At 44.5% G+C, this 23565-nt stretch overlaps 1 protein-coding gene across 1 annotated transcript in view; it reads left to right on the top strand.

The window, feature by feature from the left end:
• Window positions 1-23565, top strand: part of LOC149984282 (RNA-binding motif, single-stranded-interacting protein 3-like) — a 235655-nt gene that overhangs the window by 178765 nt on the left and 33325 nt on the right. The window contains exons 5-6 of the mRNA XM_090230528.1: window positions 5786-5943; window positions 10154-10233. Of these exons, the coding sequence (XP_090086654.1) occupies window positions 5786-5943; window positions 10154-10233 (238 nt within the window). The remainder of the gene's footprint in view (window positions 1-5785; window positions 5944-10153; window positions 10234-23565) is intronic.

The raw sequence follows: 23565 nt of genomic DNA on the forward strand, positions 1-23565 counted from the left end.
ATATTGAGTCTGGAGTGTTTAATATTGAGTCTGGAGTGTTTTATATTGAGTCTGGAGTGTTTTATATTGAGTCTGTCTGGAGTGTTTAATATTGAGTCTGGAGTGTTTTATATTGAGTCTGGAGTGTTTAATATTGAGTCTGGAGTGTTTTATATTGAGTCTGGAGTGTTTTATATTGAGTCTGTCTGGAGTGTTTAATATTGAGTCTGGAGTGTTTAATATTGAGTCTGGAGTGTTTAATATTGAGTCTGGAGTGTTTAATATTGAGTCTGGAGTGTTTAATATTGAGTCTGGAGTGTTTTATATTGAGTCTGTCTGGAGTGTTTTATATTGAGTCTGGAGTGGTTTATATTGAGTCTGGAGTGTTTAATATTGAGTCTGGAGTGTTTTATATTGAGTCTGGAGTGTTTTATATTGAGTCTGGAGTGGTTTATATTGAGTCTGGAGTGTTTTATATTGAGTCTGTCTGGAGTGTTTAATATTGAGTCTGGAGTGTTTTATATTGAGTCTGGAGTGTTTAATATTGAGTCTGGAGTGTTTTATATTGAGTCTGGAGTGTTTTATATTGAGTCTGTCTGGAGTGTTTAATATTGAGTCTGGAGTGTTTTATATTGAGTCTGGAGTGTTTAATATTGAGTCTGGAGTGTTTTATATTGAGTCTGGAGTGTTTTATATTGAGTCTGTCTGGAGTGTTTAATATTGAGTCTGGAGTGTTTAATATTGAGTCTGGAGTGTTTAATATTGAGTCTGGAGTGTTTAATATTGAGTCTGGAGTGTTTAATATTGAGTCTGGAGTGTTTTATATTGAGTCTGTCTGGAGTGTTTTATATTGAGTCTGGAGTGGTTTATATTGAGTCTGGAGTGTTTAATATTGAGTCTGGAGTGTTTTATATTGAGTCTGGAGTGTTTTATATTGAGTCTGGAGTGTTTTATATTGAGTCTGGAGTGTTTTATATTGAGTCTGGAGTGTTTTATATTGAGTCTGGAGTGTTTTATATTGAGTCTGGAGTGTTTTATATTGAGTCTGGAGTGTTTTATATTGAGTCAGTCTGGGGTGTTTAATATTGAGTCTGGAGTGTTTTATATTGAGTCAGTCTGGAGTGTTTTATATTGAGTCAGTCTGGAGTGTTTTATATTGAGTCTGGAGTGTTTTATATTGAGTCTGTCTGGAGTGTTTTATATTGAGTCTGGAGTGTTTTATATTGAGTCTGGAGTGTTTTATATTGAGTCTGGAGTGTTTTATATTGAGTCTGGAGTGTTTAATATTGAGTCTGGAGTGTTTTATATTGAGTCTGGAGTGTTTTATATTGAGTCTGTCTGGAGTGTTTTATATTGAGTCTGTCTGGAGTGTTTTATATTGAGTCTGGAGTGTTTAATATTGAGTCTGGAGTGTTTTATATTGAGTCAGTCTGGGGTGTTTAATATTGAGTCTGGAGTGTTTTATATTGAGTCTGGGGTGTTTAATATTGAGTCTGGAGTGTTTTATATTGAGTCTGTCTGGAGTGTTTTATATTGAGTCTGGGGTGTTTAATATTGAGTCTGGAGTGTTTTATATTGAGTCAGTCTGGGGTGTTTAATATTGAGTCTGGAGTGTTTTATATTGAGTCAGTCTGGAGTGTTTAATATTGAGTCTGGAGTGTTTAATATTGAGTCTGGGGTGTTTAATATTGAGTCTGGAGTGTTTTATATTGAGTCTGTCTGGAGTGTTTTATATTGAGTCTGGAGTGTTTTATATTGAGTCTGGAGTGTTTTATATTGAGTCTGGAGTGTTTTATATTGAGTCAGTCTGGAGTGTTTAATATTGAGTCTGGAGTGTTTAATATTGAGTCTGGGGTGTTTAATATTGAGTCTGGAGTGTTTTATATTGAGTCTGTCTGGAGTGTTTTATATTGAGTCTGGAGTGTTTTATATTGAGTCAGTCTGGAGTGGTTTATATTGAGTCTGGAGTGTTTTACATTGAGTCTGGAGTGTTTTATATTGAGTCTGGAGTGGTTTATATTGATTCTGGAGTGTTTTATATTGAGTCTGGAGTGTTTTATATTGAGTCTGGAGTGTTTTACATTGAGTCTGGAGTGTTTTATATTGAGTCTGGAGTGTTTTATATTGAGTCAGTCTGGAGTGTTTTATATTGAGTCTGGAGTGTTTTATATTGAGTCTGGAGTGTTTTATATTGAGTCTGGAGTGTTTTATATTGAGTCTGGAGTGTTTTATATTGAGTCAGTCTGGAGTGGTTTATATTGAGTCTGGAGTGTTTTACATTGAGTCTGGAGTGTTTTATATTGAGTCTGGAGTGGTTTATATTGATTCTGGAGTGTTTTATATTGAGTCTGGAGTGTTTTATATTGAGTCTGGAGTGTTTTACATTGAGTCTGGAGTGTTTTATATTGAGTCTGGAGTGTTTTATATTGAGTCAGTCTGGAGTGTTTTATATTGAGTCTGGAGTGTTTTATATTGAGTCTGGAGTGTTTTATATTGAGTCTGGAGTGTTTTATATTGAGTCTGGAGTGTTTTATATTGAGTCTGGAGTGGTTTATATTGAGTCTGGAGTGTTTTATATTGAGTCTGGAGTGTTTTACATTGAGTCTGTCTGGAGTGTTTTATATTGAGTCTGGAGTGTTTTATATTGAGTCAGTCTGGAGTGTTTTATATTGAGTCAGTCTGGAGTGTTTTATATTGAGTCTGGAGTGTTTTATATTGAGTCTGGAGTGTTTTATATTGAGTCTGGAGTGTTTTATATTGAGTCAGTCTGGAGTGGTTTATATTGAGTCTGGAGTGTTTTACATTGAGTCTGGAGTGTTTTATATTGAGTCTGGAGTGGTTTATATTGAGTCTGGAGTGTTTTATATTGAGTCTGGAGTGTTTTATATTGAGTCTGGAGTGTTTAATATTGAGTCTGGAGTGTTTTATATTGAGTCTGGAGTGTTTTATATTGAGTCTGTCTGGAGTGTTTAATATTGAGTCTGGAGTGTTTTATATTGAGTCTGGAGTGGTTTATATTGAGTCTGGAGTGTTTTATATTGAGTCTGGAGTGTTTTATATTGAGTCTGGAGTGTTTTATATTGAGTCTGGAGTGTTTTATATTGAGTCTGGAGTGTTTTACATTGAGTCTGGAGTGTTTTATATTGAGTCTGGAGTGTTTTATATTGAGTCTGGAGTGTTTTACATTGAGTCTGTCTGGAGTGTTTTATATTGAGTCTGGAGTGTTTTATATTGAGTCAGTCTGGAGTGTTTTATATTGAGTCAGTCTGGAGTGGTTTATATTGAGTCTGGAGTGTTTTACATTGAGTCTGGAGTGTTTTATATTGAGTCTGGAGTGGTTTATATTGAGTCTGGAGTGTTTTACATTGAGTCTGTCTGGAGTGTTTTATATTGAGTCTGGAGTGTTTTATATTGAGTCAGTCTGGAGTGTTTTATATTGAGTCAGTCTGGAGTGGTTTATATTGAGTCTGGAGTGTTTTACATTGAGTCTGGAGTGTTTTATATTGAGTCTGGAGTGGTTTATATTGAGTCTGGAGTGTTTTATATTGAGTCTGGAGTGTTTTATATTGAGTCTGGAGTGTTTAATATTGAGTCTGGAGTGTTTTATATTGAGTCTGGAGTGTTTTATATTGAGTCTGTCTGGAGTGTTTAATATTGAGTCTGGAGTGTTTTATATTGAGTCTGGAGTGGTTTATATTGAGTCTGGAGTGTTTTATATTGAGTCTGGAGTGTTTTATATTGAGTCTGGAGTGTTTTATATTGAGTCTGGAGTGTTTTATATTGAGTCTGGAGTGTTTTACATTGAGTCTGGAGTGTTTTATATTGAGTCTGGAGTGTTTTATATTGAGTCTGGAGTGTTTTACATTGAGTCTGTCTGGAGTGTTTTATATTGAGTCTGGAGTGTTTTATATTGAGTCAGTCTGGAGTGTTTTATATTGAGTCAGTCTGGAGTGGTTTATATTGAGTCTGGAGTGTTTTACATTGAGTCTGGAGTGTTTTATATTGAGTCTGGAGTGGTTTATATTGAGTCTGGAGTGTTTTACATTGAGTCTGTCTGGAGTGTTTTATATTGAGTCTGGAGTGTTTTATATTGAGTCAGTCTGGAGTGTTTTATATTGAGTCAGTCTGGAGTGGTTTATATTGAGTCTGGAGTGTTTTACATTGAGTCTGGAGTGTTTTATATTGAGTCTGGAGTGGTTTATATTGAGTCTGGAGTGTTTTATATTGAGTCTGGAGTGTTTTATATTGAGTCTGGAGTGTTTAATATTGAGTCTGGAGTGTTTTATATTGAGTCTGGAGTGTTTTATATTGAGTCTGTCTGGAGTGTTTAATATTGAGTCTGGAGTGTTTTATATTGAGTCTGGAGTGGTTTATATTGAGTCTGGAGTGTTTTATATTGAGTCTGGAGTGGTTTATATTGAGTCTGGAGTGTTTTATATTGAGTCTGGAGTGTTTTATATTGAGTCTGTCTGGAGTGTTTAATATTGAGTCTGGAGTGTTTTATATTGAGTCTGGAGTGTTTAATATTGAGTCTGGAGTGTTTTATATTGAGTCTGTCTGGAGTGTTTTATATTGAGTCTGGAGTGTTTTATATTGAGTCTGTCTGGAGTGTTTAATATTGAGTCTGGAGTGTTTTATATTGAGTCTGGAGTGTTTTATATTGAGTCTGGAGTATTTTATATTGAGTCTGGAGTGTTTTATATTGAGTCTGGAGTGTTTTATATTGAGTCTGGAGTGTTTTATATTGAGTCTGGAGTGTTTTATATTGAGTCAGGAGTGTTTTATATTGAGTCAGTCTGGGGTGTTTAATATTGAGTCTGGAGTGTTTTATATTGAGTCAGTCTGGAGTGTTTTATATTGAGTCTGGAATGTTTTATATTGAGTCAGTCTGGAGTGTTTAATATTGAGTCTGGAGTGTTTAATATTGAGTCTGGGGTGTTTAATATTGAGTCTGGAGTGTTTTATATTGAGTCTGGAGTGTTTTATATTGAGTCTGGAGTGTTTTATATTGAGTCTGGAGTGTTTTATATTGAGTCAGTCTGGGGTGTTTAATATTGAGTCTGGAGTGTTTTATATTGAGTCTGTCTGGAGTGTTTAATATTGAGTCTGGGGTGTTTTATATTGAGTCTGGAGTGTTTTATATTGAGTCAGTCTGGGGTGTTTAATATTGAGTCTGGAGTGTTTTATATTGAGTCAGTCTGGAGTGTTTAATATTGAGTCTGGAGTGTTTAATATTGAGTCTGGGGTGTTTAATATTGAGTCTGGAGTGTTTTATATTGAGTCAGTCTGGAGTGTTTTATATTGAGTCTGGAGTGTTTAATATTGAGTCTGGGGTGTTTAATATTGAGTCTGGAGTGTTTTATATTGAGTCAGTCTGGAGTGTTTTATATTGAGTCTGGAGTGTTTTATATTGAGTCAGGAGTGTTTAATATTGAGTCTGGAGTGTTTTATATTGAGTCTGGAGTGTTTCATATTGAGTCTGGAGTGTTTTATATTGAGTCTGGAGTGGTTTATATTGAGTCTGGAGTGTTTTATATTGAGTCTGGAGTGGTTTATATTGAGTCTGGAGTGTTTTATATTGAGTCTGGAGTGTTTTATATTGAGTCTGGAGTGTTTTATATCATGATCTCCAACCTGCCTGTATCCATGGATGAGTGATAACCCTCTCCCCCTCTCTGTTCCTCCCTCGCTCCCTCCTTCTCTCTCTCTCTCTCTCGCTCCCTCCCTCTCCCTCCCTCTCTCGCTCTCTCCCCCCCTCCCTCTCTCCCCCTCCCCCCCCCCCCCCCCCCCCCCCCCCCCCACACAGCAACAGGAACAGGATCCTACTAACCTGTACGTTTCCAACCTGCCTGTGTCCATGGATGAGCAGGAGCTGGAGAACATGCTGAAACCGTTCGGTCACGTCATCTCAACACGGGTACTACGGGACGCCACCGGGGTCAGCAGAGGAGTCGGCTTCGCCAGGTACACACACACACACACACACCACACACCACACACACACACACACACACACACACACACACACACACACGAACACACACACACCCCACACACAAACACACACACACCACACACACACACACACACACACACACACACAAACACACACACACACACTCACACACACACACACTATACACACACACCACACACCACACACACACACACACCACACACACACGCTGAAACATACACATATATAGACGCTGAAACATGCACACACACACACACATATGGACGCTGAAACATGCACACACACACACACACATATAGATGCTGAAACATGCACACACACACACTGGGTAGTGTTCTGATTTGAAACATGCACACACACACACTGTTCTGATTTGAAACATGCACACTGAACTTGAATTTCCACAAATCCCGTTGGCATCAATTTAAAATGTGTTGTCAAATTATAATGTTTGCGTTCTCATCTGGGCTCTGTATGAGGCCCCCGGAGTGAATTTAGAGTCTCTTATCCTTGTTCCTGGGACCCCTGAGTGAATTTAGAGTCTCTTCTCCTTGTTCCTGGGACCCCGGAGTAAATTTAGAATCTCTTCTCCTTGTTCCTGGGACTCCCGGAGTGAATTTAGAGTCTCTTCTCCTTGTTCCTGGGACCCCTGAGTGAATTTAGAGTATCTTCTCCTTGTTCCTGGGACCCCTGAGTGAATTTAGAGTCTCTTCTCCTTGTTCCTGGGACCCCGGAGTAAATTTAGAATCTCTTCTCCTTGTTCCTGGGACCCCCGGAGTGAATTTAGAGTCTCTTCTCCTTGTTCCTGGGACCCCTGAGTGAATTTAGAGTATCTTCTCCTTGTTCCTGGGACCCCGGAGTAAATTTAGAATATCTTCTCCTTGTTCCTGGGACCCCCGGAGTGAATTTAGAGTCTCTTCTCCTTGTTCCTGGGACCCCTGAGTGAATTTAGAGTCTCTTCTCCTTGTTCCTGGGACCCCGGAGTAAATTTAGAATCTCTTCTCCTTGTTCCTGGGACCCCCGGAGTGAATTTAGAGTCTCTTCTCCTTGTTCCTGGGATCCCGGAGTAAATTTAGAATCTCTTCTCCTTGTTCCTGGGACCCCCGGAGTGAATTTAGAGTCTCTTCTCCTTGTTCCTGGGACCCCTGAGTAAATTTAGAGTCTCTTCTCCTTGTTCCTGGGACCCCCGGAGTGAATTTAGAGTCTCTTCTCCTTGTTCCTGGGACCCCCAGAGTGAATTTAGAGTCTCTTCTCCTTGTTCCTGGGACCCCCGGAGTGAATTTAGAATCTGTTCTCCTTGTTCCTGGGACCCCTGAGTGAATTTAGAGTCTCTTCTTCTTGTTCCTGGGACCTTAGTCCCCCTGAGTTTCCCCCCTGAGTGTCCCCTAATGGAGAGTCCTTCTCAGTTACCTATGTACAGTACAGGCAGGGGTGGAAAAAGTACTCAATTGTCCTACTTGAGTAAAAGTAAAGATACCTTAATAGAAAATGACTCAAGGAAAAGTGAAAGTCATCCAGTAAAATACTACTTGAGTAAAAGTCTAAAAATTATTTAGTTTTAAGTGTACTTAAGTATCAAATGTAAAAGTAACTGGTATAAATCATGAACAATGTACTTTTCCTGGTCTGGCCTCTGTATTCAGGGTCAGTGGCTGGACAGAATGACTCGAGACAGACCTCTCTGGGATCACCCTGAGACTCCCTGACAGAATTACTTCTCTGGGATCACCCTCTGACTCCCTGACAGAATGACCTCTCTAGGATCACCCTCTGACTCCCTGACAGAATGACTAGTGAAAGACCTCTCTGGGATCACCCTCTGACTCCCTGACAGAATGACTAGAGACAGACTTCTCTGGGATCACCCTCTGACTCCCTGACAGAATGACTTCTCTAGGATCACTCCCTGACAGAATGACTAGAGACAGACTTCTCTGGGATCACCCTCTGACTCCCTGACAGAATGACTTCTCTAGGATCACCCTCTGACTCCCTGACAGAATGACCTCTCTAGGATCACCCTCTGACTCCCTGACAGAATGACTTCTCTATGATCAACCTCTGACTCCCTGACAGAATGACCCCCCTAGGATCACCCTCTGACTCCCTGACAGAATGACCTCTCTAGGATCACCCTCTGACTCCCTGACAGAATGACTTCTCTATGATCACCCTCTGACTCCCTGACAGAATGACCCCCCTAGGATCACCCTCTGACTCCCTGACAGAATGACCTCTCTAGGATCACCCTCTCACTCCCTGACAGAATGACTTCTCTAGGATCACCCTCTGACTCCCTGACAGAATGACCTCTCTAGGATCATCCTCTGACTCCCTGACAGAATGACCTCTCTAGGATCACCCTCTGACTCCCTGACAGAATGACTTCTCTAGGATCACCCTCTGACTCCCTGACAGAATGACCTCTCTAGGATCACCCTCTGACTCCCTGACAGAATGACTTCTCTATGATCACCCTCTGACTCCCTGACAGAATGACCCCCCTAGGATCACCCTCTGACTCCCTGACAGAATGACCTCTCTAGGATCACCCTCTGACTCCTTGACAGAATGACTTCTCTGGGATCACCCTCTGACTCCCTGACAGAATGACCTCTCTAGGATCACCCTCTGACTCCCTGACAGAATGACTTCTCTAGGATCACCCTCTGACTCCCTGACAGAATGACTTCTCTAGGATCACCCTCTGACTCCCTGACAGAAAGACTTCTCTGGGATCACCCTCTGACTCCCTGACAGAAAGGCTTCTCTAGGATCACCCTCTGACTCCCTGACAGAATGACCTCTCTAGGATCATCCTCTGACTCCCTGACATAATGACTTCTCTAGGATCACCCTCTGACTCCCTGACAGAATGACCTCTCTAGGATCACCCTCTGACTCCCTGACAGAATGACTAGAGACAGACCTCTCTAGGATCACACTCTGACTCCCTGTCACCCTCTGACTCCCTGACAGAATGACTAGCGACATACTTCTCTAGGATCACCCTCTGACTCCCTGTGCCAAGATCAGCTGATAATTAGCCCTTCAGACATGATTGGTGGAACGGAGATGAACGGGGCCTCACAAAGGAGCTGCATCGTAGAGCAGAGAGCAGTGAATGTAGCCTTTCAATGGACAAAGGAAACAACATCCAGTCCCCATCCTCTTCCCTTCCTCTCTTCCTCCTTCCTCCTCTCCCTCCTCCTCTGTTTCTCTCTCTCTCTCTCTCTCTCTCTCTCTCTCTCTCTCTCTCTCTCTCTCTCTCCTCTCTCCTCTCTCTCAATTCAAGGGGCTTTATTGACATGGGAAACATATTTTTGAAATGGATGAAGAAAAGTGAAATAAACAATAAAAAGTGAACAGTAAATGTTATACTAACAAAAGTTCAAAAAGAATAAAGACATTTCAAATGTCATATTATGTCTATATAGAGTGTTGTAACGATGTGCAAATAGTTATGTGCAAAAGGTAAAATAAATTACCATAAATATGGGTTGTATTTACAATGGTATTTGTTCTTCACTGGTTGACCTTTTCTTGTGGCAACAGGTCACACATCTTGCTGCTGTGATGTCACACTGTGGTATTTCACCCAATAGATATGGGAGTTTATCAAAATTGGGTTTGTTTGGAATTCTTTGTGGATCTGTGTAATCTGAGGGAAATATGTGTCTCTAATATGGTCCTACATTTGGCAGGAGGTTAGGAAGTGCAGCTCAGTTTCCACCTCATTTTGTGGGTAGTGAGCACATAGCCTGTCTTCTCTTGAGAGCCATGTCTGTCTACGGCGGCCTTTCTCAATAGCAAGGCTATGCTCACTGAGTCTGTACATAGTCAAAGCTTTCCTTAATTTTGGGTCAGTCACAGTGGTCAGGTATTCTGCCGCTGTGTACTCTCTGTTTAGGGCCAAATAGCATTCTAGTTTGCTCTGTTTTTTTGTTAATTCTTTCCAATGTGTCAAGGAATTATCTTTTTGTTTTCTCATCATGATCTCGCTCTGTCCCTCTCTCTGCCACCCCCCACTCCCCTCTCTCTCTGTCCCTCTCTCTGTCTCTCTCTGTCCCCCTTCCACCCCGCCTCCACTCCCTCTCTCTGTCTCTCTCTGTCCCCCCCTCCACTCCCCCTCTCCCCCCCCCCCCTATCTGCCCCCCCCCCTCTCTGCCCCCCGCCCCACCCCCCCACCCCTCTCAGGATGGAGTCAACAGAGAAGTGTGATGTGGTGATTCAACATTTCAATGGAAAGTTTCTGAAGACTCCACCAGGCGTTCCAGGTATGAGGAGCAGCTACTCTTGTCTTTTCTGGGGGTGTTGAGTTCAAAGTGCTTCGATTTGTATCTTAAAGGTCAAGTGTAGTTCAAAAAATGTAATTTTTCCTGTGTTGTGTATATATATTTCCACACTGTGAGGTTGGAATGATACTGTGAAATAGTGAAAACGATGATAATGCCCTTTTAAGTGTAAGAGCTGTTTGAAAAAAAACAACCTGAAATTTCAGCCTGTTTTGTTGGTATGGAGTTTTGGCCTGCCTGGTGACATCACATTATTGAATCGACCAATAAGAAAGAGAGTTCTAAACCTTTCTGCCAATAACAGCTCGTTTTCAGCCCCCTGCCCCAGACAGTCCTAGCGGGAATTCTTGTTTGAGAAATTGCTCTTTGCTATGAAGCTATTTCTGTTTCTTTTTGACCATTTTAGTTTAAAACAATCACAGTAAAGGACTTAATTGTTACCCAGAAAATGATATTGAGATTAAAACAGGTGCATTGGACCTTTAATATCAGCTCTGAGTCCTGGAGAAACCTGTTCTGTGTGTCCTGAAAGTACCTCGGGGTGATTTTACAAGTGTGTCAATAAATCCCAAAGTAACTGAGTCTCTGACATCCCCTAAAGCCAACAAGCTATCCCCTTCCCTATAAACACAGCAGTAAACGCCCCAGAAGGAACCCTGGTTTACACACAGGCACATAGCCGTTCTAACCTATCAGACTGGGGTCCTCATGCCTGGATGGTTCCTGTCTGGCTCAAGCTGAGCTCAGTTTCCTACTGCGCTGTGTCTGATGGCACTCCTCTCGCCATGGGCTGTCCTTCTGGCTCAGAGCCTTCAGGTTTTATTCTGAACCACAGGAGGAGGGAGAGGATAGAGAGAGAGATGAGGGGATAGAGAGGAAGAGAGAGAGAGAGATGAGGGGATAGAGAGGAAGATAGAGAGAGATGAGGGGATAGAGGGGAAGATAGAGAGAGATGAGGGGATAGAGAGGAAGATAGAGAGAGATGAGGGGATAGAGGGGAAGATAGAGAGAGATGAGGGGATAGAGAGAGAGATGAGGGATAGAGAGGAGGATAGAGAGAGATGAGGGGATAGAGGGGAAGATAGAGAGAGATGAGGGGATAGAGAGGAAGATAGAGAGAGATGAGGGGATAGAGGGGAAGATAGAGAGAGATGAGGGGATAGAGGAGAAGATAGAGAGATGAGGGGATAGAGGGGAAGATAGAGAGAGATGAGGGGATAGAGAGAGAGATAAGGGGATAGAGGGGAAGATAGAGAGAGAGATGAGGGGATAGAGAGGAAGATAGAGAGAGAGATGAGGGATAGAAGGTAAGATAGAGAGAGATGAGGGGATAGAGAGAGAGATGAGGGGATAGAGGAGAAGATAGAGAGAGATGAGGGGATAGAAGGGAAGATAGAGAGAGATGAGGGGATAGAGAGGAAGATAGAGAGAGAGATGACGGGACAGAGGGGAAGATAGAGAGAGATGAGGGGATAGAGAGAGAGATGAGGGGATAGAGGGGAAGATAGAGAGAGAGATGAGGGGATAGAGAGGAAGATAGAGAGAGAGATGAGGGATAGAAGGGAAGACAGAGAGAGATGAGGGGAGAGAGAGAGATGAGGGATAGAGAGGAAGATAGAGAGAGATGAGGGGATAGAGAGAGACATGAGGGATAGAGAGGAAGATAGAGAGAGATGAGGGGATAGAGAGAGAGATGAGGGATAGAGAGGAAGATCGAGAGAGATGAGGGGATAGAGAGAGAGATGAGGGGATAGAGATGAGGGAGCGAGGGAGGGAGGGAGAGCAGTAGATTGTCGAGTGGTCTCTGATCTAGAGATATGATTTGTGAGGTATATCTGTGTGGCAGACAGGAAGACCGGTGCATGATGGATCACTCCATCTATCTTTGTCTGATACTCCCGGGACACCGCCAGCCTCCTTCGGCACCGTACGTGTGTGTGCGCACGTACGTGCACCTCAGTTCCAGTGAAGTGATAGTGTGTGTAGCCTATGGATTGTAAGGTGTAACTGATCATAGCCCATGGATTGTAAGGTGTAACTGATGTGTAACTGATCGTAGCCCATGGATTGTCAGGTGTAACTGATCGTAGCCCATGGATTGGAAGGTGTAACTGATCGTAGCCCATGGATTGGAAGGTGAAAACTGATGTGTAACTGATCGTAGCCTATGGATTGGAAGGTGTAACTGATCGTAGCCTATGGATTGTCAGGTGTAACTGATCGTAGCCCATGGATTGGAAGGTGTAACTGATCGTAGCCCATGGATTGTCAGGTGTAACTGATCGTAGCCTATGGATTGTAAGGTGTAACTGATGTGTAACTGATCGTAGCCCATGGATAGGAAGGTGTAACTGATCGTAGCCTATGGATTGGAAGGTGTAACTGATCGTAGCATATGGATTGGAAGGTGTAACTGATCGTAGCCCATGGATTGGAAGGTGTAACTGATCGTAGCCTATGGATTGGAAGGTGTAACTGATCGTAGCCCATGGATTGGAAGGTGTAACTGATCGTAGCCCATGGATTGGAAGGTGTAACTGATCGTCGCCTATGGATTGGAAGGTGTAACTGATCGTAGCCTATGGATTGGAAGGTGTAACTGATCGTAGCCCATGGATTGGAAGGTGTAACTGATCGTAGCCTATGGATTGGAAGGTGTAACTGATCGTAGCCTATGGATTGTCAGGTGTAACTGATCGTAGCCTATGGATTGGAAGGTGTAACTGATCGTAGCCTATGGATTGGAAGGTGTAACTGATCGTAGCCTATGGATTGTCAGGTGTAACTGATCGTAGCCTATGGATTGGAAGGTGTAACTGATCGTAGCCCATGGATTGGAAGGTGTAACTGATCGTAGCCCATGGATTGGAAGGTGTAACTGATGTGTAACTGATCGTAGCCCATGGATTGGAAGGTGTAACTAATGTGTAACTGATCGTAGCCTATGGATTGTAAGGTGTAACTGATCGTAGCCCATGGATTGGAAGGTGTAACTGATCGTAGCCCATGGATTGGAAGGTGTAACTGATCGTAGCCCATGGATTGGAAGGTGTAACTGATCGTAGCCCATGGATTGGAAGGTGTAACTGATCGTAGCCCATGGATTGGAAGGTGTAACTGATCGTAGCCCATGGATTGGAAGGTGTAACTGATGTGTAACTGATCGTAGCCCATGGATTGGAAGGTGTAACTGATGGTCGCCGTTTGGACTCGGCCAGCAGGCCGTCCTCATACAGACTCGTAACCAGACTGAATGAGACGGGGATGTAGGAAACCTGTACGATTAGCCACAGTCAGTGGAGTAACATGTGACTATACTGAACAGAGAAGTACTACAGTACAGTAGGGTCTGCATCCCAAATGGAACACTATTCCCTATGGGCTCTGGTAGAAGATACAGTAGGGTCTGGATCCCCTATTCCCTATGGGCTCTGGTAGAAGATACAGTAGGGTCTGGATCCCAAAGGGCACACTATTCCCTATGGGCTCTGGTAGAAGATACAGTAGGGTCTGGATCCCCTATTCCCTATGGGCTCTGGTAGAAGATACAGTAGGGTCTGGATCCCCTATTCCCTAGGGGCTCTGGTAGAAGATACAGTAGGGTCTGGATCCCAAATGGCACACTATTCCTTATGGGCTCTGGTAGAAGATACAGTAGGGTCTGGATCCCCTATTCCCTATGGGCTCTGGTAGAAGATACAGTAGGGTCTGGATCCCAAAGGGCACACTATTCCCTATGGGCTCTGGTAGAAGATACAGTAGGGTCTGGATCCCCTATTCCCTAGGGGCTCTGGTAGAAGATACAGTAGGGCCTGGATCCCCTATTCCCTATGGGCTCTGGTAGAAGATACAGTAGGGTCTGGATCCCCTATTCCCTATGGGCTCTGGTAGAAGATACAGTAGGGTCTGGATCCCAAATGGCACACTATTCCCTAGGGGCTCTGGTAGAAGATACAGTAGGGTCTGGATCCCCTATTCCCTATGGGCTCTGGTAGAAGATACAGTAGGGTCTGGATCCCAAATGGCACACTATTCCCTAGGGGCTCTGGTAGAAGATACAGTAGGGTCTGGATCCCAAATGGCACACTATTCCCTAGGGGCTCTGGTAGAAGATACAGTAGGGTCTGGATCCCAAATGGCACACTATTCCCTAGGGGCTCTGGTAGAAGATACAGTAGGGTCTGGATCCCAAATGGAACACTATTCCCTATGGGCTCTGGTAGAAGATACAGTAGGGTCTGGATCCCCTATTCCCTAGGGGCTCTGGTAGAAGATACAGTAGGGTCTGGATCCCCTATTCCCTATGGGCTCTGGTAGAAGATACAGTAGGGTCTGGCACACTATTCCCTATGGGCTCTGGTAGAAGATACAGTAGGGTCTGGATCCCCTATTCCCTATGGGCTCTGGTAGAAGATACAGTAGGGTCTGGATCCCAAAGGGCACACTATTCCCTATGGGCTCTGGTAGAAGATACAGTAGGGTCTGGATCCCCTATTCCCTATGGGCTCTGGTAGAAGATACAGTAGGGTCTGGCACACTATTCCCTAGGGGCTCTGGTAGAAGATACAGTAGGGTCTGGATCCCCTATTCCCTAGGGGCTCTGGTAGAAGATACAGTAGGGTCTGGATCCCCTATTCCCTATGGGCTCTGGTAGAAGATACAGTAGGGTCTGGATCCCCTATTCCCTATGGGCTCTGGTAGAAGATACAGTAGGGTCTGGATCCCAAAGGGCACACTATTCCCTAGGGGCTCTGGTAGAAGATACAGTAGGGTCTGGATCCCCTATTCCCTAGGGGCTCTGGTAGAAGATACAGTAGGGTCTGGTAATCATGTAAAGTATGTTAGATAGATGTAATCATGTAAAGTATGTTTAGATAGATGTAATCATGTAAAGTATGTTTAGATAGATGTAATCATGTAAAGTATGTTAGATAGATGTAATCATGTAAAGTATGTTTAGATAGATGTAATCATGTAAAGTATGTTAGATAGATGTAATCATGTAAAGTATGTTTAGATAGATGTAATCATGTAAAGTATGTTAGATAGATGTAATCATGTAAAGTATGTTTAGATAGATGTAATCATGTAAAGTATGTTAGATAGATGTAATCATGTAAAGTATGTTTAGATAGATGTAATCATGTAAAGTATGTTAGATAGATGTAATCATGTAAAGTATGTTTAGATAGATGTAATCATGTAAAGTATGTTAGATAGATGTAATCATATAAAGTATGTGCACTACTCTTGACCAGAGCCCTATTCCCTATATCGTGCACTACTCTTGACCAGAGCCCTATTCCCTATATAGTGCACTACTCTTGACCAGAGGTCTATGGGGAATATTTGGGACTCAATTGCTTGTCTTCATCATTGCATGGTGGTCTTTTACCAAAGTGACTTGTTCCATTATTCTCCTCAGAGGTGATTTAGTTCTATTATGACAGAGATGATTTAGGTCTATGATGACAGAGATGATTTAGTTATACTATGAGAGAGATGATTTAGCTCTATGATGACAGAGGTGATTTAGCTCTATGATGACAGAGATTATTTAGTTATATCATGACAGAGGTGATTTAGCTCTGTTATGACAGAGGTGATTTAGTTATTTTGTGACAGAGGTGATTTAGTTATATCGTGACAGAGGTGATTTAGTTATATCATGACAGAGATGATTTAGTTATATCATGACAGAGGTGATTTAGCTCTGTTATGACAGAGGTGATTTAGTTATATCATGACAGAGATGATTTAGTTATATCATGACAGAGGTGATTTAGTTATATCATGACAGAGGTGATTTAGCTCTATTATGACAGAGGTGATTTAGCTCTATTATGACAGAGGTGATTTAGTTATATCATGACAGAGATGATTTAGTTATATCATGACAGAGGTGATTTAGTTATATCATGACAGAGGTGATTTAGTTATATCATGACAGAGATGATTTAGTTATATCATGACAGAGGTGATTTAGTTATATCATGACAGAGGTGATTTAGTTATATCATGACAGAGATGATTTAGTTATATCATGACAGAGGTGATTTAGCTCTGTTATGACAGAGGTGATTTAGTTCTATTATGACAGAGGTGATTTAGTTATATTATGACAGAGACATTATAGTTCTAGTTTGACAGAGGTGATTTAGTTCTATTATGACAGAGGTGATTTAGTTCTATTATGACAGAGGTGATTTAGTTCAATTATGACAGAGTTGATTTAGTTCTATTATGACAGAGTTGATTTAGTTCTATTATGACAGAGTTGATTTAGTTCTATTATGACAGAGGTGATTTAGTTCAATTATGACAGAGTTGATTTAGTTCTATTATGACAGAGTTGATTTAGTTCTATTATGACCGAGGTGATTTAGTTCTATTATGACAGAGATGAAATCCCAGATGGCTGTGTGTGGGTGCGAGCGTTCATTTGTGCGTGTGATACCAATTATACCCCGGTTCCAGCCCTGTCAACTCAGAGAGAGGACAAGGATTCAGTCTGTCACAGCCTCCAGTGGAGTGTGTGGATGTGTCGGGTGACCCGTCAAATTGGGATCCTCTCTACTCTCTAAGGCTGGTAAAAATGGGGAAATCAAGCTGCCAGAAAGAGGTTAACTACAACCCACAGGGTTTGTTCGCTGCTATAGACACACTCAGAGAGAATACGTCTCCCCGGCTAGGATCTGTTCTGTTCATTTATCTCCCTTGTTTATCTGCTGTTTATCCATTAGTTTGGGCTTTCCCCTGGATTTGACAGAGGGGTTTCAGACATCATCTCTGTGGTTGACTAGGAGGCCTTCCTCTCTGATACCCTGTAGACAGTTGGCTGGGATGGTCTCTAGTTAGCAGACCAGAGGTAGTACTGGGGTTGACTAGGAGGCTACAGTATGGGGATCCTTCCTCTCTGATACCCTGTAGACAGTTGGCTGGGATGGTTTCTAGTCAGACCAGAGGTGGTACTGGGGTTGACTAGGAGGCTACAGTATGGGGATCCTTCCTCTCTCTTACCGCTCTCTCACTCTAACCCTGTCATGTTACTGTCCACTTCACTTCCTGTGTGTCCTGTTTTAACAATGACTCCACTTGTCTGTCTGTCAGGTGAGGAGAGGTTGTCTGTCTGTCTGGGGTGAGGAGAGGTTGTCTGTCTGTCTGTCTGGGGTGATGAGAGGTTGTCTGTCTGTCTGTCAGGTGAGGAGAGGTTGTCTGTCTGTCTGGGGTGAGGAGAGGTTGTCTGTCTGTCTGTCTGGGGTGATGAGAGGTTGTCTGTCTGTCTGTCAGGTGAGGAGAGGTTGTCTGTCTGTCTGGGGAGAGGAGAGGTTGTCTGTCTGTCTGTCTGGGGTGAGGAGAGGTTCTCTGTCTGGGGTGAGGAGAGGTTGTCTGTCTGTCTGTCTGGGGTGAGGAGAGGTTGTCTGTCTGTCTGGGGTGAGGAGAGGTTGTATGTCTGTCTGTCTGTCTGGGGTGAGGAGAGGCTGTCTGTCTGTCTGTCTGTCTGTCTGGGGTGAGGAGAGGTTGTCTGTCTGTCTGGGGTGAGGAGAGGTTGTCTGTCTGTCTGTCTGGGGTGATGAGAGGTTGTCTGTCTGTCTGTCAGGTGAGGAGAGGTTGTCTGTCTGTCTGGGGTGAGGAGAGGTTGTCTGTCTGTCTGTCTGGGGTGATGAGAGGTTGTCTGTCTGTCTGTCAGGTGAGGAGAGGTTGTCTGTCTGTCTGGGGAGAGGAGAGGTTGTCTGTCTGTCTGTCTGGGGTGAGGAGAGGTTCTCTGTCTGGGGTGAGGAGAGGTTGTCTGTCTGTCTGTCTGGGGTGAGGAGAGGTTGTCTGTCTGTCTGGGGTGAGGAGAGGTTGTATGTCTGTTTGTCTGTCTGGGGTGAGGAGAGGTTGTCTGTCTGTCTGTCTGTCTGTCTGGGGTGAGGAGAGGTTGTCTGTCTGTCTGGGGTGAGGAGAGGTTGTCTGTCTGTCTGGGGTGAGGAGAGGTTGTCTGTCTGTCTGGGGTGAGGAGAGGTTCTCTGTCTGGGGTGAGGAGAGGTTGTCTGTCTGTCTGGGGTGAGGAGAGGTTGTCTGTCTGTCTGTCTGGGGTGAGGAGAGGTTGTCTGTCTGTCTGGGGTGAGGAGAGTTTGTCTGTCTGTCTGGGGTGAGGAGAGGTTGTCTGTCTGTTCCCTATGTAGTACACAACTTTGACCAGAGCATGTCAGCAATAGCTTTCCATTTGGGACGCAGGCATAATTTATTTATAATTTATTTAACTAGGCAAGTCAGTTAAGAACAAGATCTTATTTTCAATGACGGCCTAGGAACAGTGGGTTGACTGCCTTGTTCAGAGGCAGAACGACAGATTTGTACCTTGTCAGCTCGGGGATTCGATCTTGCAACCTTTCGGTTACTAGTCTAACGCACTAGGCTACCCTGCCGCCCGAGGCAACAGAGACAGGACTTCCCCTCCGGGTTCATTAGGGTTAGGCTTCACGTATCTCTCTAAGAGGAGAGTGCTTTAACGACATCAACTGGTTGTAGCAATAACATTTATGAACGTGAGGCCACGTTTACAGCAGAATAGGACCTGGGACTTGACTCTTCTCACCCCAGAGACACAGTTCCCTGGTGCCACATCAGAGTGATAATTACATGTATTTCAGCTGTTGCTGATTTCATCAAGTGTTTATTAATAAAGTGTGTTGAGCTGTAGAATGATTGATGTGTCTCCATGACAACACAAACAAAGGCCTAGTTCAGATCCACATCATCGCAGAGGCACGGGAGATAACATTATAATGAGAAAATGGTTGAAGGGAAATGATCTTTTAATACCGAACTATCTGATGGAAAGTATTTTATTTGTTAATAACCTGCTGTGTTCCCTCCACCGATGGGAGACAGAGAGAGACAACAAAATAACCAAGGTCACGTCCCCAATGGTACCATGTTCACTATAGAGGGACCCACTGGGCCCTGTTCCACCCTGTTCCCTATAGAGGGACCTATTGGGCCATGTTCACTATAGAGGGACCTATTGGGCCCTGTTCCCTATAGAGGGACCCATTGGGCCCTGTTCCACCCTGTTCCCTATAGAGGGACCCATTGGGCCCTGTTCCCTATAGAGGGACCCACTGGGCCCTGTTCCACCCTGTTCCCTATAGAGGGACCCATTGGGCTCTGTTCCCTATAGAGGGACCCATTGGGCCCTGTTCCCTATAGAGGGACCCACTGGGCCCTGTTCACTATAGAGGAACATATTGGGCACTGTTCACTATAGAGGGACCCATTGGGCCTTGTTCACTATAGAGGGACCTATTGGGCCCTGTTCCCCATAGAGGGACCCATTGGGCCCTGTTCACTATAGAGGGACCTATAGGGCTCTACTCCACCCTGTTCACTATAGAGGGACCTATTGGGCCCTGTTCCCTATAGAGGGACCCATTGGGCTCTACTCCACCCTGTTCCCTATAGAGGGACCCAAGGGGCCATGTTCCCTATAGAGGGACCCATTGGGCCAGGTTCAATATAGAGGGACCCATTGGGCCCTGTTCACTATAGAGGGACCTATTGGGCCCTGTTCCCTATAGAGGGACCCATTGGGCCCTGTTCCCTATAGAGGGACCCATTGGGCCCTGTTCCCTATAGAGGGACCTATTGGGCCAGGTTCAATATAGAGGGACCCATTGGGCCCTGTTCACTATAGAGGGACCTATTGGGCCCTGTTCCCTATAGAGGGACCCATTGGGCCCTGTTCCCTATTGAGGGACCCATTGGGCCCTGTTCCCTATAGAGGGACCCATTGGGCCCTGTTCCCTACAGTGGGACCCATTGGGCTCTACTCCACCCTGTTCCCTATAGAGAGACCCATTGGGCTCTACTCCACCCTGTTCCCTACAGTGGGACCCATTGGGCTCTACTACACCCTGTTCCCTACAGTGGGACCTATTGGGCTCTACTCCACCCTGTTCCCTATAGAGGGACCCATTGGGCTCTACTCCACCCTGTTCCCTATAGAGAGACCCATTGGGCTCTACTCCACCCTGTTCCCTATAGAGAGACCCATTGGGCTCTACTCCACCCTGTTCCCTATAGAGAGACCCATTGGGCTCTACTCCACCCTGTTCCCTATAGAGGGCCCCATTGGGCTCTACTCCACCCTGTTCCCTATAGAGGGACCTATCGGGCTCTGCTCCAAAGTATCGCACTGTAAAGGGAACAGTGTTCCATCTCAGATTTTCACTCCATTATTTTTCAATATCTTAATATGCCTTTGAAAGAGTCACAAGTCACACACAGCGTTATTCATCGTAGAATCAGCACAAACAGCTTGACAGATGGGACAAGATGTGGAGTTTCAACATATTACCAATAATAACGGTGTGAGATTAAATGACAGATTGATACAGTGTGTAGTGGCATGTCCTCCTTCGAAAGCCTTTCGTAGAAACACCCAGTCAGTTGATGTCATGATGATAGGATCAGTATAGTGGACACTGACTCAGACAGTCAGTTGATGATGAGAGTATCAGTATAGTGGACACTGACACACCCAGTTAGTTGATATCATGATGAGAGTATCAGTATAGTGGACACTGACTCACCCAGTCAGTTGATATCATGATGAGAGTATCAGTATAGTGGACACTGACACACCCAGTCAGTTGATATCCTGATGAGAGTATCAGTATAGTGGACACTGACTCACCCAGTCAGTTGATATCATGATGAGAGTATCAGTATAGTGGACACTGACTCACCCAGTCAGTTGATATCATGATGAGAGTAGCAGTATAGTGGACACTGACTCACCCAGTCAGTTGATATCATGATCATGAGCGGACCCCAGACCTCACAACCATAAAGGGCAATGGGCTCTATAACTAATTCAAGTAGTTTTAGCCAGATCCTAATTGGTATGTTGAACTTTATGTTCCTTTTGGTGGCATAGAATGCCCTTCTTGCCTCATCTCTCAGATCGTTACCTGTGGCGCTGATGTTTAGGCCGAGGTATGTATAGTTTTTTTGTGTGCTCTAGGGCAACAGTGTCTAGATGGAATTTGTATTTGTGGTCCTGGTGACTGGACCTTTTTTGGAACACCATTATTTTTGTCTTACTGAGATTCACTGTCAGGGCCCAGTTCTGACAGAATCTGTGCATAAGATCTAGGTGCTGCTGTAGGTCCTCCTTGGTTGGGGACAGAAGCACCAGATCATCAGCAAACAGTAGACATTTGACTTCACATTCTAGTAGGGTGAGGCCGGGTGCTGCAGACTGTTCTAGTGCCCGCGCCAATTTGTTGATATTTATGTTGAAGAGGGTGGGGCTTAAGCTGCATCCCTGTCTCACCCCCCGGCCCTTTGGAAAAAAATGTCTGTTTTTTGCCAATTTAAACCTCACATTTGTTGTTTGTGTACATGGATTTTACAGCGTTGATTATTTTTCCCCCAACACCACCTTCCATTAATTTTTATAGCAGACCCTCATGCCAATATGAATCGAAAGCTTTTTTGAAATCAACGAAGCATGAGAAGACTTTGTTCTCTCTCCCCCCAACACCTGTTGTCTCTGAGTCTTCAGTAGTCTCCTCTCCCCTCAGTACCCCTCCCCCCAACACCTGTTGTCTCTGAGTCTTCAGTAGTCTACTCTTCCCTCAGTACCCACCCCCCCAACACCTGTTGTCTCTGAGTCTTCAGTAGTCTCCTCTCCCCTCAGTACCCAAACCCCCAACACCTGTTGTCTCTGAGTCTTCAGTAGTCTCCTCTCCCCTCAGTACCCACCCCCCCAACACCTGTTGTCTCTGAGTCTTCAGTAGTCTACTCTCCCCTCAGTACCCCCCCCCCCAACACCTGTTGTCTCTGAGTCTTCAGTAGTCTACTCTCCCCTCAGTACCCCCCCCCCAACACCTGTTGTCTCTGAGTCTTCAGTAGTCTACTCTCCCCTCAGTACCCCCCCCCCAAACACCTGTTGTCTCTGAGTCTTCAGTAGTCTACTCTCCCCTCAGTACCCCCCAACACCTGTTGTCTCTGAGTCTTCAGTAGTCTACTCTCCCCTCAATACCCCCCAACACCTGTTGTCTCTGAGTCTTCAGTAGTCTACTCTCCCCTCAGTACCCCCCCCCATTACCTGTTGTCTCTGAGTCTTCAGTAGTCAACTCTCCCCTCAGTACCCCCCCCCAACACCTGTTTTCTCTGAGTCTTCAGTAGTCTACTCTCCCCTCAGTACCCCCCCCCCCCCCAACACCTGTTGTCTCTGAGTCTTCAGTAGTCTCCTCTCACCTCAGTACCCACCCCCCCAACACCTGTTGTCTCTGAGTCTTCAGTAGTCTCCTCTCCCCTCAGTACCCACCCCCCCAACACCTGTTGTCTCTGAGTCTTCAGTAGTCTCCTCTCCCCTCAGTACCCCCCCCCCCCAACACCTGTTGTCTCTGAGTCTTCAGTAGTCTACTCTCCCCTCAGTACCCCCCCCCCCCCAAACACCTGTTGTCTCTGAGTCTTCAGTAGTCTCCTCTCCCCTCAGTACCCCCCCACCCCCCCAACACCTGTTGTCTCTGAGTCTTCAGTAGTCTCCTCTCCCCTCAGTACCCCCCCCCCACCCCCCCAACACCTGTTGTCTCTGAGTCTTCAGTAGTCTCCTCTCCCCTCAGTATCCCCCAGGTGTTTTGTTCCATTCTAAAGTAAGTGGGAGACGAGGGACCTGATTTTTTCTCTCTGTTGTTTGTGAACAACATGAATGTATAGCCCTACACCACCAGGTAACATGAATGTATAGCCCTACACCACCAGGTAACATGAATGTAAAGCCCTACACCACCAGGTAACATTAATATACAGCCCTACACCACCAGGTAACATGAATGTAAAGCCCTACACCACCAGGTAACATTAATATACAGCCCTACACCACCAGGTAACATGAATGTACAGCCCTACACCACCAGGTAACATGAATGTACAGCCCTACACCACCAGGTAACATGAATGTAAAGCCCTACACCACCAGGTAACATGAATGTATAGCCCTACACCACCAGGTAACATGAATGTATAGCCCTACACCACCAGGTAACATGAATGTACAGCCCTACACCACCAGGTAACATGAATATATAGCCCTACACCACCAGGTAACATGAATATACAGCCCTACACCACCAGGTAACATGAATATATAGCCCTACACCACCAGGTAACATTAATATACAGCCCTACACCACCAGGGAGCATGACTATACAGCCCTACACCACCAGGTAACATGAATGTACAGCCCTACACCACCAGGGAGCATGAATATATAGCCCTACACCACCAGGTAACATGAATATATAGCCCTACACCAC

The sequence above is a fragment of the Oncorhynchus mykiss genome, chromosome 3 (genome assembly GCF_057628025.1).
Source record: "Oncorhynchus mykiss isolate SJ-2025 chromosome 3, ASM5762802v1, whole genome shotgun sequence".
In the NCBI taxonomy this organism is placed as follows: Eukaryota; Metazoa; Chordata; class Actinopteri; order Salmoniformes; family Salmonidae; genus Oncorhynchus; species Oncorhynchus mykiss.